At 48.5% G+C, this 18,715-nt stretch overlaps 1 protein-coding gene across 3 annotated transcripts in view; it reads left to right on the top strand.

The window, feature by feature from the left end:
• The window catches only part of POMGNT2 (protein O-linked mannose N-acetylglucosaminyltransferase 2 (beta 1,4-)), a 44,946-nt gene that overhangs the window by 11,216 nt on the left and 15,015 nt on the right, over positions 1–18,715 (top strand). Inside the window, exons 2-3 of one of the 3 annotated variants that reach the window (XM_010835421.1) lie at positions 5,101–5,287; positions 6,623–8,926. The exons of 1 other annotated variant lie outside the window; for it this stretch is intronic. In XM_010835421.1, coding sequence (XP_010833723.1) covers positions 6,727–8,469 — 1,743 coding nt within the window. In that variant the 5' untranslated portion in view covers positions 5,101–5,287; positions 6,623–6,726 and the 3' untranslated portion in view covers positions 8,470–8,926. Of the gene's footprint in view, positions 1–5,100; positions 5,288–6,622; positions 8,931–18,715 lie in introns of those variants that run through there. One more of the 3 variants, XM_010835422.1, reaches the window with a different exon arrangement.

Here is an 18,715-nt window from a genome sequence, read left to right as displayed (position 1 = left end):
CAGCACGTGCGTCCTTGCTGGAAGATGAGTGCTCTGGGCAAGGGCCCTGTAAGCCTTGAGGCCTTGTTCTGTCTTCGCTGTCCTCCCCTGCCTTCTCCCCTTGCCCCTCACCTCTTCTCAGAGAGGGTCCGGTGCTCCAGGCTTTTTGTGGGACAGAGTGACTTGACAGGTAACTTGAGACAAGAGTGGTCTGCTCATAAGTGACAGGCTCTTTCCCTCCTGGACCCCCCGCCTAGACAGGTATGCTGAAGACATCACCATCCAAGCTGTGGATTTGTTGTGTTGTTCAGTCGCTAAGTCATGCAACTCTTTGCAACCCCATGGACTGCAGCACTTCAAGCCTCCCTGTTCCTCACTGTCTTCTGGAGTTTGCCCAAGTTCATGTCCATTGACTCGGTGATGCTATGCACCTATCTCAGGCTCTGCCACTCTCTTCTCCTTTTGCCTTCAGTTTTTCCCGGCATGAGGTCTTTTCCAGTAAGTAGGCTGTTCACATCAGGTGGCCAAAGTATTGCAGCTGCAGCTTGAACCCTTCAAGTGCCAGTGAGTATTCGGGGTTGATTTCCATTAGGATTGACTGGTTTGATCTCCTTGCAGTCCAGGGGACTCTCAAGAGTCTTCTTCAGCACACCTTAAAAGTCCAAGAAAGACTGTCTCTTCCATGCAAGTTTATTTCCAAACAACTCAGCTCTGTAGTCAGCCCTCTCCCCCACAGTCAGAGAAGGTGTCTCGGAGGCCAACTCAGGCCTCTCTTATTTGCCTCTGTAACAGGACTCCATGGGGGAGGCCACAGGGACCCCGCCCTCCTCTTCCAGCAGCCTGTACGGTCCGGAAAAGCTGTATCTCCTCAGCCAGTAGACAGGACTGGGGAGAACCGTGGCTTCTTTAGAATCAGGGATCTGGTTAATGTCCCCTTTGCCTCCATCTGTTATCTTTTGAAAACATTTCTGAGGGTTTTGCCTGATCCTTCTGTTTTGGCATTTGCAGGCTGCTGCTGTGCAGCTGAGAGTGGACAGACACAGGGGAGCCTGGGGAACAGACTGGGAGGACTTTATAATGAGCAGTGACTGCCCTAGTTCTTGTTGGCATTCTCACTACCACGCTTCGGCTATTTCACAGCAGGGAAAAATGCAAGGGCGGCCCTCCATCTGTCTCCACGGGAGCAAAATGCAATAGTATTGTGTGTTAATTAACATTCCCCAGAAGCAGATCCTGAGACATGGATTCAAGTGCAAGTAGATTATTTGCACTTGATCGCAGCATACATGAACAGGGAAGGGGAGAAGAGAGACAGGGCAGGGAAGAAGGCCAGTTCCCACTGCGGGCAACTCTGTAATCCACTTCATCTGTTAGGGAACTCCGGGAGCCCGTGGAGAGTATGGCTCAGGGCCGTCTCATCTGGGCAGGACGGGACTGGGGGCTTTACGCGACTGACCCCATCAGGTGTTGGTGCAAGCCCCCTGGCCTGTGATTGGAAAAATGGTAAAACTTAGGCAGTCTGACGCTCAGGGCTCCATGCTTTATCCACCGCACTACTTATCAGAAAATGTCCTGTCCATTCCCAGCAAACCTTCCCTCCTGTTTTCCCTCTTGGAAGGGTCTCCCACGGAGAGCCTGACGTGTCCACGAGAGGTCCACATAGGCCAGTCTGTATGTGTCCTGCCTTCGGTCAGTACCATTGTGGGCAGGGCCTGAGGGTGGGTGGAGGACGTAGCATCTGATGAGAAACAGTCCTTCCCACTCCCCAAGCTCCAGGGTGGTCTCTGCCTGGCTGCCTTTTAGCCCCACAAGGCCCCATGTTTGCTGGTTCCCATAAGCTTTGTCCCAAGGCCCCCAGCCTCAATAACTTGACTGGGATTGGCTGCGGCACACATAGCCCCCTGATCCTCCTTCCTGCCCGTGGCCCCTTCCCCACATCCCCACCTGCTGCCAAGCCTGCCTTGCACCGCAGGGGAGGGCCAGGTAGCAGAATGCTCACAAGAGACGCTGTGAGTACTTGGGGGCCAAGCTGCCTGCTCAGCTTGGAGGTGCTCTTACTTTCCTCATTTCCTGGGAGTCTTGCTCTCTGATATTCCCTGGGCGTGTCTGTTTTGGCTTTAGCTGCTGCTGGAAGCCATCCTTGTCTGCGATCAGAGCAAAACACGCATCAGCTTCTGCTACACCCATCTGCCTCCCGTCTCACCAGACAGCTTTATTTTTTGAGTATTAATTTATTACTCATCCACTTTCCAGTATTCTGTCATTTTGTAATAGTGATTTTATTTTATTCTTTATGGTTTCGTTTTAAACTTTTTCTATGCAAAATGTCAGACAAACTCAAAAGAGAATCAAAAAGAGACCCCATCATCATCTTTAACTATCAGTATCTGTGTCTCACCTGTCTCCATGCCTTTTTTGCTGGAGTATTTTAGAACAAACCACATACTTGTTGTTTTACATATAAATACTTATGCTCTCTTATTTGTGGGCTATGCTGATAGCTCCATTGGTAAAGAATCCACCTGCAACGCAGGAGACCCCAGTTTGATTCCTGGATTGGGAAGATCCGCTGGAGAAGGGATAGGCTAACTCCTCTAGTATTCTTGGGCTTCCCTTGTGGCTCAACTGATAAAGAATCAGCCTGCAATGCTGGAGACTTGGTTCAGTCCCTGGGTTGGGAAGACCCCCAGAAGAAGGGAAAGGCTACCCACTCCAGTATTCTGGCCTGGAGAATCCCATGGACTGTATAGTCCACAGGGTCACAAAGAGTTGGACACAACTGAGTGACTTTCAGCTCACTTCTCTTGTTTCTTATCTAATTTTTAATAGCTTTTTATTTTGAAATAGTTTGAGACTTACAGAAAAGTTACAAAAGAACACCTCACTCAGCCTCCCCTGATGTTAACATCTTACACAGCCACTGTGTAATTATCAAAACTAGGAAATGAACACAGCTCTGATACTAACCCATGAACCTTACTCAAATTCTGCCAGTTGTCCTATTAATGTCCTTTTTCTGGCCCAGGATCCCACATGGCATTTAGCTGTTGTGTCTCCTTACTCTCGTCCAATCTGGGACCTCCTCAGTCTTCCCCTCTCTTTTATGATTTTTAACTCTTGCAGAGGTCCTGATCAAGTATTTTGTAGAATATCTTTCAATTTGGGTTTTATGTTTTCTTTGTTAACTAATCTTAACAGTTAACTAATATTAACTAATCTTAATATTAACTAAAATTAACTTAATTAAGTTAACTAAAATTAACTTAATATTGATTAAAATTAACAGACCATCTTCAGAGCCAGAACTGGAACTAGAGCCAAGTTTTTCCCATTTAGAAATATAGGTCGAAGTTATGTTATTTTGGGCAGGAAGGCTCCAGAAATGAGGTACCCTCCTCAGCACATTATATTAAGGGGTACATGGTGTCAGTATTGTTATTATTGGTGACGTTAATGGTGATTATTGGTTCAAACGATGTCTGCCAAGCTTCTCTGCTGTAAAATTTCTATTTTTACTTTTGTAATTAATATGTATCTCATAGGGAGATACTTAGAGACTGTGCAGATTTCCTGTTTCTCACCATACTTTCACCCACTAATTTTAGCAGCCATCAGTGAATCTTGCCTGAAACAGTTATCGCTATGATGTTTGCCAGCTGGTGATGTTCTGTTTCCATTATTGTTTCTACATTTATTAATTGGCATTCTACTGTAAGATTTGGGTCTTCTCCCCTATTTATTCAATTATCTATTCATATCAATGTTGACTCATGGGTATTTATCTTATTCTATGGGTTATATAATCCATTACTATTGCTTTTTAACTTTGTTACTCAAATTGTCCCAGATTCAGACATTGGGAGCTCCTTCAGTTTGGATCCTGTGTCTTTTGGATATGTTCCCATCATTTTTTTGAGAACTTCCTTACATTCTGGCACTATAAGATATTCTAAGCTCATCTTGTAATTTTCCTTTCCCGGCCCTGGAAGCAGTTATTTCTCCAGGAGCCCTGGTTCCTTGTAGTGAAGGATGCTGTTTAGAAATCAAAATCCGAGTGCTGAGTGTGCTCATTGCTGCTGCCGTGTCATTGCGCTCAGCCGCCTTCCCCCCTGGCCAGAGCCAGGAGTCCCATGTGTGTGGAAAGGTTCGTGCGTCCCAGCTGTCCTTCCTGCTGGAGTTGCCACCTGTCAGTCAGTCATGACTCTCTTTTCAGTTCTCTGGCCCAGGTCTGAGCTGAGGTTCTCAGGGGGGTCTCACCAACCCCCAGTGAGACACCTTGCCTTCCCTGCCTTTGCATTATCTTCTTAAACTCTTCTTGTCCTTGCCTTTACTTCCTCAGTCCTTTTCCTTTCCCCATCCCAAGGATGAGTTGTCTGTCTGTCCTCTTAGCTTCTTTCTGACTCCTGGTTTCTCCTCTTACCTCCTAGAGAGATGTCAGAACTCCAGCTGCAGTCATGTTACACTGGATACATAGGTTTTCTCTCTCGAGAAGCCTTGGTAGTAAAATCTCTCCCTCTCTCTCTCTGTTTCTCCCTCTCTCTCTCTCTCTACATATATATATATATATATCCTTACCACAGTGGTGGTAAGGATAGTGGCAGGGCCATGGGACACTGGTCAGAAATTGTCAAGAATCAGCAACTTAACATAGTTCAACCTAATAGCAAAGTAGTCCTTAGCTGGTGAGGCTGGGTGGGGGATTTCTAGATGGGGACACATATATTTGGAAAAGTATATGCAACATTATTAATTTACATATCCAGATACAGATATAAAATACTAATTTCAGAAAAAGAAGTTGAACTTCCCTGGCAATCCAGAAGTTAACGATTCCACACTTCTACTGCAGAAGGCACAGGTTAGATAGAGCTGCATGCTGCATGACATGGCCAAAAAGTAAAAAAAAAAAAAAATTAAAGAAGGTAGAAGTTGATGAAACCTGTTGTCTTGGGGAGCAGATATTATAGAAGAGTCTTGTGTGTGAGAGATTCTTGGTGGAAGGGCTTGCTGCACTTTACGGATCCATTTGAGGCATGAAAGAGGTTTTCTTTATTATTAGTGGGTACATGGCTTTGAAAAGCCTGAGAAACACTGATGCTGAAGCAGATTTCTTGGCTGCAGGGTTTCTGGGCTCTTAGAGGCCCTGCCCTGGTGATAAACAGGGCTGACTGAAGACGCGGTCGGAAGCCAGCTAAGCAGGTGCCCTGTTCTCACCCATGGCTGGTGTCACGTGTCACCCATCCTGTTTCCATGAGGACTGAACAGTCCCATTCTTTGGCTGTCTGAACAGTCCTGGGCCTCAGAGCAGGTATGATACCCTTCCCAGTAGCGGGGGAAAATGGGAGCAAATGCCCACGGCCCAGCCAGGCCTCCCTGTAGGCAAGAGTATGTGGGACAGGAAGTTTAACCCTTTGGAGATGTTGCCTCCGCATACAGAACCCTTGTCAGTGGTGAGACTCCGACACAGTTCTCTTACTGGACCAGTGAGGGGACAAGTTTCTACCCATCTTTTCATAAAAATCAGCAGGCGTGATTTCCAAATAGGAAATCCCTGTGCATGTGTCCCAGATGAGGCATAACGGGGGTCCTGGTGTGCAGCCTGGGACCCGCAGTCACAGGCCTCCCATCCCATTTGTGCCCATGGTGAGGTGAAGTCCTTCCCTGGCAGTACCAGGGAGGTTGGGCCCCTAATGGGGATTTTCCTTGAGGCTTCTCACAACACAGCAGTTAGCTTTCTTTGCAGCAGTGTTTCATTACAAGCAGCTCCAGAATTTCAGTGACATATGATAAGAAGCATCTGTTCAGCTCAGATGTCTCTGTTGCCTGGGCTTGGGTGGGTTTGCCCGGTGGTTCTGACAGTCTTCGCTCACTTTCACATCTGGGGGTCAGCCGAGCCACACCCGGCATGGCTGCGACAGCTGTGCTCCCCGCATAGCTCTCTCTTCTGGGACCAGCAAGTTTGGCTGATCACATTCTTCCCACAGTAACATCCTAGGTATACAGAAGGCAAAGACAGTCACACAAGCACCTTTCAAGCCCCTGAATATGTTGTCTGTTGACACCTCATTGGCCAAAGCAAGTTATGTGGCCAAGCCCAAAGGCCAGGCACGGGGACCTGTACTCCCCCATGGAGGCAGCAGGGGAGGGAAGTGGTTGAACATTTTAGAAGGGTCTAGCCTACCAGGCAGATTCCTGTATCCACCTGCGATGCAGGAGACCCTAGTTCAATTCCTGAGTTTGGAGGATTCCCTGGAGAAGGGATAGGCTACCCACTCCCAATATTCTTGGGCTGCCCTGGTGGCTCAGATGGTAATGAATCCACCTGCAATGTGGGAGACCTGGGTTCCATCCCTGGGGTGGGAAGATTCCCTGGAGGAGCATGGCAACCCACTCCAGTATTCTTGCCTGCAGAATCCCCATGGACAAAGGAGCCTAGCAGGCTGTAGTTGATGGGGTCACGAAGAGTCAGACATGACTGAGTGACTAAGCACATTTGGCCTACCAGATCTTCAAGTGTGCAAAAGGGTGCAAGCATCCAGTGCCTCAGCGGAGGCCACACAGCGCCTGGCACTGGGCTCGTGCTTGGGGTGACTGGAGACACACCATGTAGACACCTTTTCCTTTTCCTTCTCTCCTTCCGCAGGCCTCTGCCGGCCCTCCGGGAGCCCGCAGGGATGGGTAAAGCCGGCCAGGCTCAAGCTGCTTCCCCGGGGCCGTCGTCTCTCTAGGGCCCCAGGCGGCGCTAGGATGCACCTGTCCGCCGTGCTCAACGCCCTGCTGGTGTCCGTGCTGGCAGCCGTGCTCTGGAAACACGTGCGGCTGCGTGAGCATGCGGCCTCCCTGGAGGAGGAGCTGGCCGTCGGCCGCCGGGCCGCCGACCCCGCCCCCGCCCTGCGGATCGACTACCCGAAGGCGCTGCAGATCCTGACCGAGGGCGGCACGCACATGGTGTGCACCGGCCGCACGCACACCGACCGCCTCTGCCGCTTCAAGTGGCTCTGCTACTCCAGCGAGGCGGAGGAGTTCATCTTCTTCCACGGCAACGCCTCCGTGATGCTGCCCAGCCTGGGCTCGAGGCGCTTCCAGCCGGCCCTGCTCGACCTGTCTACCGTGGAGGACCACAACACCCAGTACTTCAACTTCGTGGAGCTGCCGGCCGCTGCCCTGCGCTTCATGCCCAAGCCCGTGTTTGTGCCCGACGTGGCCCTCATCGCCAACCGCTTCAACCCCGACAACCTCATGCATGTCTTCCACGACGACCTGCTGCCTCTCTTCTACACCCTTCGGCAGTTCCCCGGCCTGGCCCGCGAGGCCCGGCTCTTCTTCATGGAGGGCTGGGGAGAGGGTGCCCACTTCGACCTCTACAAGCTGCTCAGCCCCAAGCAGCCCCTCCTGAGGGCGCAGCTGAAGGCCCTGGGCCGGCTGCTCTGCTTCTCCCATGCTTTCGTGGGCCTCTCCAAGGTCACCACCTGGTACCAGTACGGCTTCGTCCAGCCCCAGGGCCCAAAGGCCAACATCCTGGTCTCCGGCAATGAGATCCGACAGTTCGCTCATTTCCTGATGGAAAAGCTGAACGTGAGCCAGGCCGGGGGCCCCCTGGGCGAGGAGTACATCCTGGTGTTCAGCCGCACCCAGAACAGACTCATCCTGAATGAGGCAGAGCTGCTGCTGGCCCTGGCCCAGGAGTTCCAGATGAAGACCGTGACGGTGTCCCTGGAAGACCACGCCTTTGCAGACGTGGTGCGGCTGGTCAGCAACGCCTCCATGCTGGTCAGCATGCATGGGGCCCAGCTGGTCACGGCCCTGTTCCTGCCCCGCGGGGCGGCCGTGGTGGAGCTCTTCCCCTATGCTGTCAACCCTGACCACTACACCCCTTATAAGACTCTGGCCACGCTGCCTGGCATGGACCTCCAGTACATAGCCTGGCAGAACACGATGCCAGAGAACACGGTCACACATCCTGAACGGCCCTGGGACCAGGGGGGCATCGCCCACCTAGACCGGGCCGAGCAGGCCCGGATCCTGCAAAGCCGGGAGGTCCCCCGGCACCTCTGTTGCCGGAACCCGGAGTGGCTCTTCCGAATCTACCAGGACACCAAGGTGGACATCCCATCGCTCATCCAAACTATACGGCGTGTGGTGAAGGGCCATCCGGGGCCGAGGAAGCAGAAGTGGACGGTCAGCCTGTATCCCGGCAAGGTGCGGGAGGCGCGGTGCCAGGCGTCGGTGCAGGGCGCCTCCGAGGCCCGCCTCTCTGTCTCCTGGCAGATCCCATGGAACCTCAAGTACCTGAAGGTGAGGGAGGTGAAGTACGAGGTGTGGCTCCAGGAGCAGGGGGAGAACACCTACGTGCCTTACATGCTGGCCCTGCAGAACCACACCTTCACGGAGAATATCAAACCCTTCACTACCTATCTGGTGTGGATCCGCTGCATTTTCAACAAGACGCTGCTGGGACCCTTTGCAGACGTGCTGGTGTGCAGCACGTAGCGAGCGGCCTGGCCAGGCCTCCTGGGGTGGGGACTCCTCTGCCTCGGAGACTCTGGGCCCACCAGCCCCCCAGGGTGGCTTCTGGGAATTATTTATTTATTGACCAGACCTGTCTCTGGGTCATCTCACTGCATCTGAGGTGTGGGGTTCTCAGAGCGCCTCTTTGCACAAGTGCACTGGGGCCTCCCCACCCTCTTCTCCCATGCTGAACATCCATACCCTGGAGAAGGCCAGAGGGGGGAGGAGAAAGAGGAGAGTAAGGATCCCAAAGAACCTCTTTGGCTGAGTGATCATCCTGTTCCCCACGACGTCTTTCTGGTTGGTATCAGGTTTGTGGAAACTGCTGCCAATTCTGTGGCTGCTTGGGTGGGTGTGGATGTACATCAGCTTCCACTGTCATGAAACTCACCTGTAGCCCCAGGAAGGGTATGTTTGGAACACTCATTAAATGATTATAAATATCTTGGTCAAGTGTTTTACTGGTGGTTGGGAAGAAGGTCCAGCAGCCAGTACCCAGATGCCCTCTCATCCTGATTGTCAGCTGAGGACCCATGGCAGAGGGGCGGCATTGAGGCCCGGGAAGCCAGGCCGTCTGGCTGCATTCCATCCTGATGCGGAACGGGTGCCCCACTTCCGTCTGTGGGGGGAGAGAGCCTGGAAGTAGGTGAGGAGAGGGCTGTGAGGAGGAAAAGCAGCGTCTGTCAGGGTCTGGTTAGGTTTCACTAGACATTCAGACACAGCAGACCATGCACACCTGGTGTGGGAGTCACTTAGGATGCTCAGCAGGCTGGCACGGCCACACCACATGACTTCTTCCACAGGAGGAGTCCGCACATCGGCTCAGGGGCCATTCTCTTCCCCAAGTTACTGCTCAGGGGCGAGGAGGTGACACCCCCATCGGTAGTTGTGGGGGCTGCTTTGGCTTAGGAACCCCATAGGAACCGTTATCTTTTTTTATATATGTATATTTTCTGGAGGGATGTATTTCTCATATTTTTTTATTTGGCTGCTCTGGGTCTTAGTTGTGGCATGTGAGATCTAGTTCCCTGACCAGAGATGGAACCCAGGCCCCCTGCTTTGGGAGGTGGAGTCTTAGCCACTGAGCCACCAGGGACGTGCCCATTATCTTCTAAACAGCAAATAGGCAAGTTCCCAGGTTCCCTCAAGGAACGTGCCCGGTCATAGGAGCCATCGCACTCAGGGAGGCCTCGCTGTGGTGTCCTAACAGTTTGTTAGTTCATCCAGGGTTCTTCCAGTCCAGATCAGAGGTTTTTACCCATCCACAGTTTTGCTGAGTGTCACCGCTGACATTGAGCCTTTATCTAGCTTTCAGGGAAAGAGAGCTGGAAAATTAACTCCAGGTCAAATTTGTCCTTAGGAAAGGAGAAGGAGTTTTAGCTTTTTCTTCACAGGGAGACAGCGGTGCAGACCTGACTCCTGTGGGGGAAAGAAGGAAAAGGGGCCTGGGGAGGTGGGGCCTCGGGCTGTAGCTTGGTTTCAAGAGTTGTGCAGGCTGACCAGGAGTCGCTGAGGCAACGCTGTGGGTTAGGTGAGTATGCCAGTCACTGGCTGAAGAGTTCTTAGTCTGTAGGGTGAGGATCATACGCTGGGGTGGTTGTAAGGCATTCAGGAAATTATCTATGTAAACCTTTAGCATCACACTGGATGTCTGATATATTATTACAGGTCCAGAGTCCCATTCCCAAACCCTGAAGAGCAGATGTGATTCCAAATCTGAATTTTAAAAAAAAATTTATTTGGCTGTGCTGGGTCTTAGCTGTGGCATATGGGATCTTTAGTTGTGGCATGTGGCATGCAAACTCGTAGTTGCGATGTGTGGAATCTAGTTCCCGACAGGGACAGAGCCTGGGTCCCTGCGCTGGGAGTGTGCAGTCTATGCCACTGGACTACCAGGGAAGTCCCTCCAAATTCTATTCCAGTAACCAGACACACTGGCATGTCTGCACTGAAATGGATGTATATTCACGCGGAGTGGGACATGGGTTTTGGCACCAAAACTGAAAAGGCTTTTGGTTTTCAGAGCTTGGGGATTGTTGGGATTCTCTCTGGAAGGTTGTGAATCATCCTCCTCTCCTGCTTGGAAACACCATCATTTTCCTTGGACTAGCCTTGGAGTGGCGTGCTGAGGAATGGAATCAGGTCTGCGGTTCCGCCAGTGATGGTCTCTACAGAGCCCCCTCAGCCAGCTTCTTCCTTAAGGCTGATTCACCCGCAGCTAAGCAGACCCCTGCAATCCCCATATTCCAGACCCATCTCAGCTCCTGGCCTGGCAGCCTCTCCAAGGCTGATGGGAACATCCTGATTCACCATCCCCTGCTGGTTGCTTCCCTTGGGATGTCGTTCTCATACCAGAGGTGAAGGCTGCGGAAGCCTGGGGCAAGGAGCCCCAGCAAGCACTGAGGCTGAGAGTGTTTTCTGAAAAGGATAAAACGTAGATGAAGTTTCAGGTTTTGCAGAAAAGACACAGTTCACACACTGAGCAGACTTTAACAAGCAAAGAGCAGCAGGCAGGGAGCCAAACGCATGTGACTGTGCTTGGCCAGAGTCAGTTTGCTGCTCACACTCCAGGAACTGGCCCTGCCTCGTCATCAGCTCTGAACCCAAAGGGACCAGAGGAAGAGGAGCTGTCAGAGTGGCAGGGAGGGCAGTGGGAGTGCCTTTGAGTGATAGTCCTGGATTTAAGACTTGATAACACAGTTCCCACCTGGGCTTCAGTTCTGGCCCTTCCACTTACCAGCTGGGTGACCTTGGGCAAGTCACCTAACCCCTCTGTGCCTCGTGTGTGGAATGGAGAGTCATCACACTTACCATTGATGGTGGTGAAGTCAAATGCTTTGATCCATGTAAACGTGTTCACAATACCTAGCACGTAGTCCTCTCTCGGTAAATGCCCATGGTTATTATGTGTATCTGTATTAGTTGCTCATGTCCACCACTTTGCAACCCTATAGACTATAGCTTGTCAGACTGCTCTTTCCATGGGATTTTCCATGTGAGAATACTGGAGTGGGTTGCCATTCCCTTCTCCAGGAGATCTTCCCAGCTCAGGGATGGAACCCGGTCCTCCTGCATTGCAGGCAGATTTTTATCGTCTGAGCCACCAGGGAAGCCCTGGTTATTGTAGCTGGTACTTAGAACCATTTGTCAGGTGCTAACCATTATGTGGTCAAGCCCAGACTGAACCCCAAACTGCTGCTTTCAAGTTCAGTCCTCTGGGAAAAAAAAAAAATTGAAAAAATTTAAGGATATGTAAGAAAAAAAGATTTTCAGAGGCATAAGGTCCAGCACATAGAGAGGACCGTACCCCAAATTGAAGCTGTTCTCAGCTGAGGGCAGCCAAGGTGGGGCTGGGGCTCCACTGAGTTCCGTGGACTTGGGCAGAGCTGGGCTTGGAGCCACATACACACCCACACCCCCCTTACCACCACCCCCCAACACCACACACACCCACACCCCAGGGAAAAAGAGGCCAGCGTTGAAGGGAGGCCTGAGGCAGTGTCTCCGCTGGGTGGGCTAGGAGGGAGAGCTGGACCCTGCCCCATGGTGGAGGTGCACTGGGCAGGCTGGGAGAGGCCACACGGTACCTGCCATGTGTCCCCCTATCTGTGCTGAATGGACCTGTCCACGTAAGGACTGAAAAGTGCTTGCTGGAAACTTGGGGCCCTGCTCATGGAGAGAAAGATTCTGGCTTGGTGTCCATAGAAGCTCTTCATACACACACACCAGCCAGCCCACCCACCCACCCGCTGAGCAGATTTCCCCTCTTTTCCGAGGCGGCCACCCAGACCTGTTTTAATATAAGGGAAAGCTGCTCTGGGGCCTAGGTTAGTTACCTCTCGCAGAGCACTGGCCAGCTCCCTTCACCTAGATCACCCTCAAACTTTGTTGAGGCCTCATAGGCAAGCAGTGTGAAAATAAGACCACCCAAATGAGATCACCCAAATAGAGGCTGTTTATTCAGAGAGCCTGCTCTAACAAGGAACTCAGTAGTAGTATTTGCATTCAGCAGAGACTCCAAGGCAGACTGAAAGCTTTCTAGTGGGAACAAGGGGAGGCTTAAGGGATGCCCTATTGGAGGCTGTGGGCTGGGGGATTGGAGGTGGGCTAACTAGAAAAGGGGCATCCCATGCAATTGATTAGGGGAGCGTGTTTGATTTTCTCTAGTTGAACCGGTTGAAAATGGGGACAAAAATGGTGAAGCTGGCAGTTATAGTCAAGTCCTGACTGTTCTGGGCTGATTGCCACAGGTGTTGTCATTTGAGTTCCTGAGCTGATGGCGGCTGAGGTTGTGGGTTAGAGTTCTGTTGTCATAGATGTCTGGCCACTGTCTGTCTGTATTAATACATTGTCTCTCAGCAGTGAGACAGTATTAGTTCTTTTCTCTCCTTCCGTCTTTCCTTATTTGGCTGCACTGTGTCTTGTTTGAGGCATGCAGGATCTTCTAGATGCAGCTTGTGAACTTGGTTGCAGCATGTGGGACCTCGTTCCCTGACCAGGAACTGAACTCAGACACCCTGCATTGGGAGTGTAGAGTCTTACCCCCTGGGCCACCAGGAAGTCCCCTTAACTCTCTTTCTTGAAAAGGGCAGGTTGAGTCACAAAGGCAGAATAAGTCTTAACCCAACATGGGAGCCCTTAGTCTGCCCTGGCAATGAAGTGTTCTCCATATTCCTCGGTCCATAACATTTTCTAGATTGACAGTTGTCTCAGGCTGATCTCTGACTGAGTGTAGGTCCATCAGGCAGGAGGGAGTGAAGGGACACTTCAGGCAGAAGGCCGAACAGGGGCTGTTAAAGTGGAAAATGTTTGAGTCCAGGAAGGACACCATCATTTGATAGGGTATCTAAAGAGCCTCTTGATGACAGTGAAAGAGGAGAATGAAAAAGTTGGCTTAAAGCTCAACATTAAGAAAACTAAGATCATGGCATCTGGTCCCATCACTTCATGGCAGATAGATGGGGAAACAGTGGAAACAGTGGCTGACTTTATTTTTCTAGGCTCCAAAATCACTGCAGATGGTGACTGCTGTCTGAAATTAAAAGACACTTACTCCTTGGAAGGAAAATTATGACCAACCTAGACAGCATATTAAAAAGCAGAGACATTACTTTGCCAACGAAGGTCGGTCTACTCAAGGCTATGGTTTTTCCAGTGGTCATGTATGGATGTGAGAGTTGGACTATAAAGAAAGCTGAGTGCCGAAGAATTGGTGCTTTTGAACTGTGGTGTTGGAGAAGACTCTTGAGAATCCCTTGGACTGCAAGGAGATCCAACCAGTCCATCCTAAAGGAGATCAGTCCTGGGTGTTCATTGGAAGGACTGATGTTGAGGCTGAAACTCCAAAACTTTGGCCACCTGATGCGAAGAGCTGACTCATTGGAAAAGACCCTGATGCTGGGAGGGATTGGGGAAAGGAGGAGAAGGGGACAGCAGAGGGTGAGATGGTTGGATGGCATCATCGACTCGATGGACATGGGTTTGGGTGGACTCCAGGAGTTGGTGATGGACAGGGAGACCTGGCGTGCTACAGTTCATGGGGTCGCAAAGAGTCAGACATGACTGAGCGACTGAACTGAACTGAACTTTGGAAAGAACAGAGAAAAAGGAGGAAATTCAAGAAGTCAAAGGAAGACAAAGATATTAGTGATCTTAAGAAAAATATTTGAACCATCTGAAGCCACACTTCCTCTTGTAATGGCCTAAATCTTGCCCAGGATCCTTCTGTGTTCTCATGCCTGCTGAACATGCCAGGCATGAAAGTTGATTATGGGCCCCCCAACTGCCCCTCTCCCACAGTAGGCTGCTGCTAAGTCGTTTCAGTCGTGTCCGACTCTGTGCGACCCCATAGACGGCAGCCCACCAGGCTCCCCCATCCCTGGGATTCTCCAGGCAAGAACACTGGAGTGGGTTGCCATTTCCTTCTCCAGTGCATGAAAGTGAAAAGTGAAAGTGAAGTTGCTCAGTCGTGTCCGACTCCCAGCGACCCCATGGACTGCAGCCCACCAGGCTCCTCCATCCATGGGACTTTCCAGTCAAGAGTACTGGAGTGGGTTGCCATTGCCTTCTCCACCACAGTAGGTTAGAAGCACCTTAAAAAGGTCATAAAAGATTTAGAGAAAGGCAAAGTCCCAGATGGTTTTATGGGAGAGTGCTCTCAGACCTTTGAGAAGTACATGATTCCTGTGTAGATTGTTCCAGAACATTAAAAGATGGGGACAAAATTTATTTAATTACTTATTTTTGGCTATGTTGGAGCTTCACTGCTGTGTGGACTTTCTCTAGTCGAGTGCGAGGACTTCTCGTTGCGGGGACTTCTCTTGTTGTGGAGCACAGGCTCTAGGCCGCACGGGCTTCAGTAGTTGCGGCTCCCAGGCTCTAGAGCACAGGCGCAATTGCTGTGGTGCACGGGCTTAGTTGCTCCTCGACATGTGAGACCTTCCTGGATCAGGGGTGGAACTCATGTCTCCTGCATTGGCAGGTGGACTGTTTACCACTGAGCCACCAGGGAAGCCCAAAAAGATGAAAAAAAAAATTATTTCATGATGCCTGCTTAACTTTAATAACAAGACAACCAAAACTCACACAAAAAAGAAACCTTAGATCATATACAAATATATATGCAAAGATTCTAAACAAAATATTAGCAAATTAAATCCTGTCATTTCCTAATATACTTCAGCCACATAGATTTATTCTCAAATGTAAAGCTGATTCAGCATTAGAAAATAGATGAGAAAAACTATGTTCTATAGACCTTAAAAAGGCATTTAATAAAATTCAATCCCCTTTCCTGATTTTTGAAAAATTCAGTAGGCTAAAAATAAAAAAGACACTAACTTAACGAAAGACATATTTCAGAAACCATTTCTTTAACCCTGACAATAGTCAGTGGTGAAACTCCAGAGATGCTCTCATTAAAGCTAGGAAAAAGATGGAGATGCTTGCTGTTGTTTCTCTTATTCAGCTCTTCTCTAGAGATCCTGAGCAAAATGGTAAAATGACAAAAATAATTGAAGATAATATAACATATACATATTTGAGGAACAAAAGGATAAAATTGGTATTATTTGAAGATGTTATTTTCTACTTAAAAATTCCAATATATGCATCTAGAAATCTATCTAGAAAACAGTTAAAAGAACTCATTCTCAGTAGCAGTAAAAATGACAAATTATCTTTAAAATGAGCTTGTTTGTTGAGGAAAACTTAAACAAGTGTATTGATAAACCATATCCCTGAAAGAGAGCACACAATACTGCAAATGAATCAAAACCATAAGTAGTCTATAAACTCATTACAGTCCCAGTCAAAACACCAGTGGACTCTTGGGGACTGTTGCAGTGGGGTGGGAGTCATGCTTTATAGATTGACACTATTATGTTAAAGGAAAACGCACAAAAATAGCGAAGAAGGGAATTAAAGTAGAATAAAAAGATGAAGGTATTTTACTCTACCAAATAGCAAAATAAAATCAGTGGAAGAGAAGAGAGTTTGCAAATAAACCTCTGTACATGTGGAAATTAAGTATATAGTAAGAGTATGCTTTCAGATCAGGTGAGAAAGAATAGGGGAGAATAAAACTTGAGGGGGGAGAATGAAACTTAAGTTAGATCCCTCACCTCACCCCATTCTTGAATATAAACTTTATATGGATTTAGAGTAAATGTAAATGAAATGCTGTATAAATACTAGAAGAAAACATAGATTATTTTAATAATCTTGAAATAGTGATAGCCATTTTAAGAAGGCACACAACTCAGAAGATTTAAAGGGAAAGAGGAACAGATTTGACTACATGGAAATTAAAATTCACCACTTGGCAAGAAATTCCATAAACAAAGTCAAGAGACAAATGACAGGCTGGAAGAAAATATTTACAACAGAACTAACAACAGAAGATTGATTACACTAATTAGATTCAAAGATCCTTAACAAATTAACAAGGGAAGAACAGATATCTCAAGAGATAAAGACCACTCACAGAAAGTAAAATAGAAATGAATAGTAAAATAATTGGAAAGATAACTTCATTAGTGACTAAGTGAAATGCAGTTTTAAAAAATAGGCTTCCCTAAACCTTCCTACACTGTTGGTGGGAATATGAGTTGGGGACTGTTATGCAGCCACTATGGAAAATGCCATGGAGATGCCTCAAAAAGCTAGAAATAGATTGTCATATGATCCAGCACCTTGTCTGCCTCCTGCGAAACCTGTATGCAGGTAAAGAAGCAACAATTTGAACCAGACATGGAACAACAGACTGGTTCCAAATTGGGAAAGGAGTACATCACGGCTGGATATTGTCACCCTGCTTATTCAACTTATATGCAGAATACATCATGCTAAATGCCAGCCTAGATGAAGCACAAGCTGGAATCAAGATTGCCGGGAGAAATATCAATGACCTCAGATACGCAGATGACACCACCCTCATGGCAGAAAGTGAAGAGGAACCTCTTGATGAAGGTGAAAGAGAAGAGTGAAAAAGATGGCTTAAAACTCAACATTCAGAAAACGAAGATCATGGCATCTGGTCCCATCACTTCATGGCAAATAGATGGGGAAACCATGGAAATGGTGACAGACTTTATTTTCTTGGGCTCCAAAATCACTGCAGACAGTGGCTGCAGCCATGAAATTAAAAGTTTCTTGCTCCTAGGAAGAAAAGCTATGACCAACCTATCAGTTCAGTTCAGTTGCTCAGTTGTGTTCAACTCTTTGCGACCCCATGAGCTGCAGCACACCAGGCCTCCCTGTCCAACACCAACTCCCAGAGCCCACCCAAACTCATGTCCATTGAGTCAGTGATGCCATCCACGAATCTCATTCTCTGTCATTCCCTTCTCCTCCTGCCCTCAATCTTTCCCAGAATCAGAGTCTTTTCCAATGAGTCAGCTCTTCGCATCAGGTGGCCAAAGTATTGGAGTTTCAGCTTCAACACCAGTCATTCCAATGAACACCGAGGACTGATCTCCTTTAGGATGGACTGGTTGGATCTCCTTGCAGTCCAAGGGACTCTCAAGAGTCTTCCCCAACACCACAGTTCAAAAGCATCAACTCTTCGGCGCTCAGCTTTCTTCATAGTCCAACTTTCACATCCGTACATGACCACTGGAAAAACCATAGCCTTGACTAGACGGACCTTTGTTGACAAAGTAATGTCTCTGCTTTTTAATATGCTGTCAGGTTGGTCATAACTTTCCTTCCAAGGAATAAGCAACTTTTAATTTCATTGCTGCAATCACCATCTGCAGTGATTTTGGAGCCCAGAAAAATAAATTCTCTCACTGTTTCCACTGTTTCTCCATCTATTTGCCATGAAGTGATGGGACCAGATGCCATGATCTTAGTTTTCTGAATGTTGAGCTTTAAGCCAACTTTTTCACTCTCCTCTTTCACTTTCATCAAGAGGATCTTTAGTTCCTCTTTACTTTCTGCCATAAGGGTGGTGTCATCTGCATATCTGAGGTTATTGATATTTCTCCCAGCAGTCTTGATTCCAGCTTGTGTTTCCTCCAGCCCAGCGTTTCTCATGATGTACTCTACATATAAGTTAAATAAGCAGGGTGACAATATACAGCCTTGACATATTCCTTTTCCTATTTGGAACCAGCCTGTTATTCCATGTCCACTTCTAACTGTTGCTTCCTGACCTGCATACAGGTTTTTCAAGAGGCAGGTCAGTTTGTCTGGCATTCCCATCTCTTTCAGAATTTTCTACAGTTTATTATGATCCACACAGTCAAAGGCTTTGGCATAGTCAATAAAGCAGGAATAGATGTTTTTCTGGAACTCTTTTGCTTTTTTGATGATCCAACGGATATTGGCAATTTGATCTCTGATTCCTCTGCCTTTTCTAAAACCATCTTGAACATCAGGAAGTTCACGGTTCACATATTGCTGAAGCCTGGCTTGGAGAATTTTGAGCATTACTTTACTAGCGTGTGAGATGAGTGCAATTGTGCGGTAGTTTGAGCATTCTTTGGCCTTGCCTTTCTTTGGGATTGGGATGAAAACTGACCTTTTCCAGTCTTGTGGCCACTGCTGAGTTTTCCAAATTTGCTGACATATTGAGTGCAGCACTTTCACAGCATCATCTTTCAGGATTTGAAATAGCTCAGTTAGAATTCCATCACCTTCACTAGCTTTGTTTGTAGTGATGCTTCCTAAGGCCCACTTGACTTCACATTCCAGGATGTCTGGCTCTAGGTGAGTGATCACACCA

The sequence above is a fragment of the Bison bison genome, unplaced genomic scaffold (assembly GCF_000754665.1).
Source record: "Bison bison bison isolate TAMUID 2011002044 unplaced genomic scaffold, Bison_UMD1.0 scf7180017864043, whole genome shotgun sequence".
Lineage (NCBI taxonomy): Eukaryota > Metazoa > Chordata > Mammalia > Artiodactyla > Bovidae > Bison > Bison bison.
This window is presented reverse-complemented; position numbering and strand designations above follow the sequence as displayed.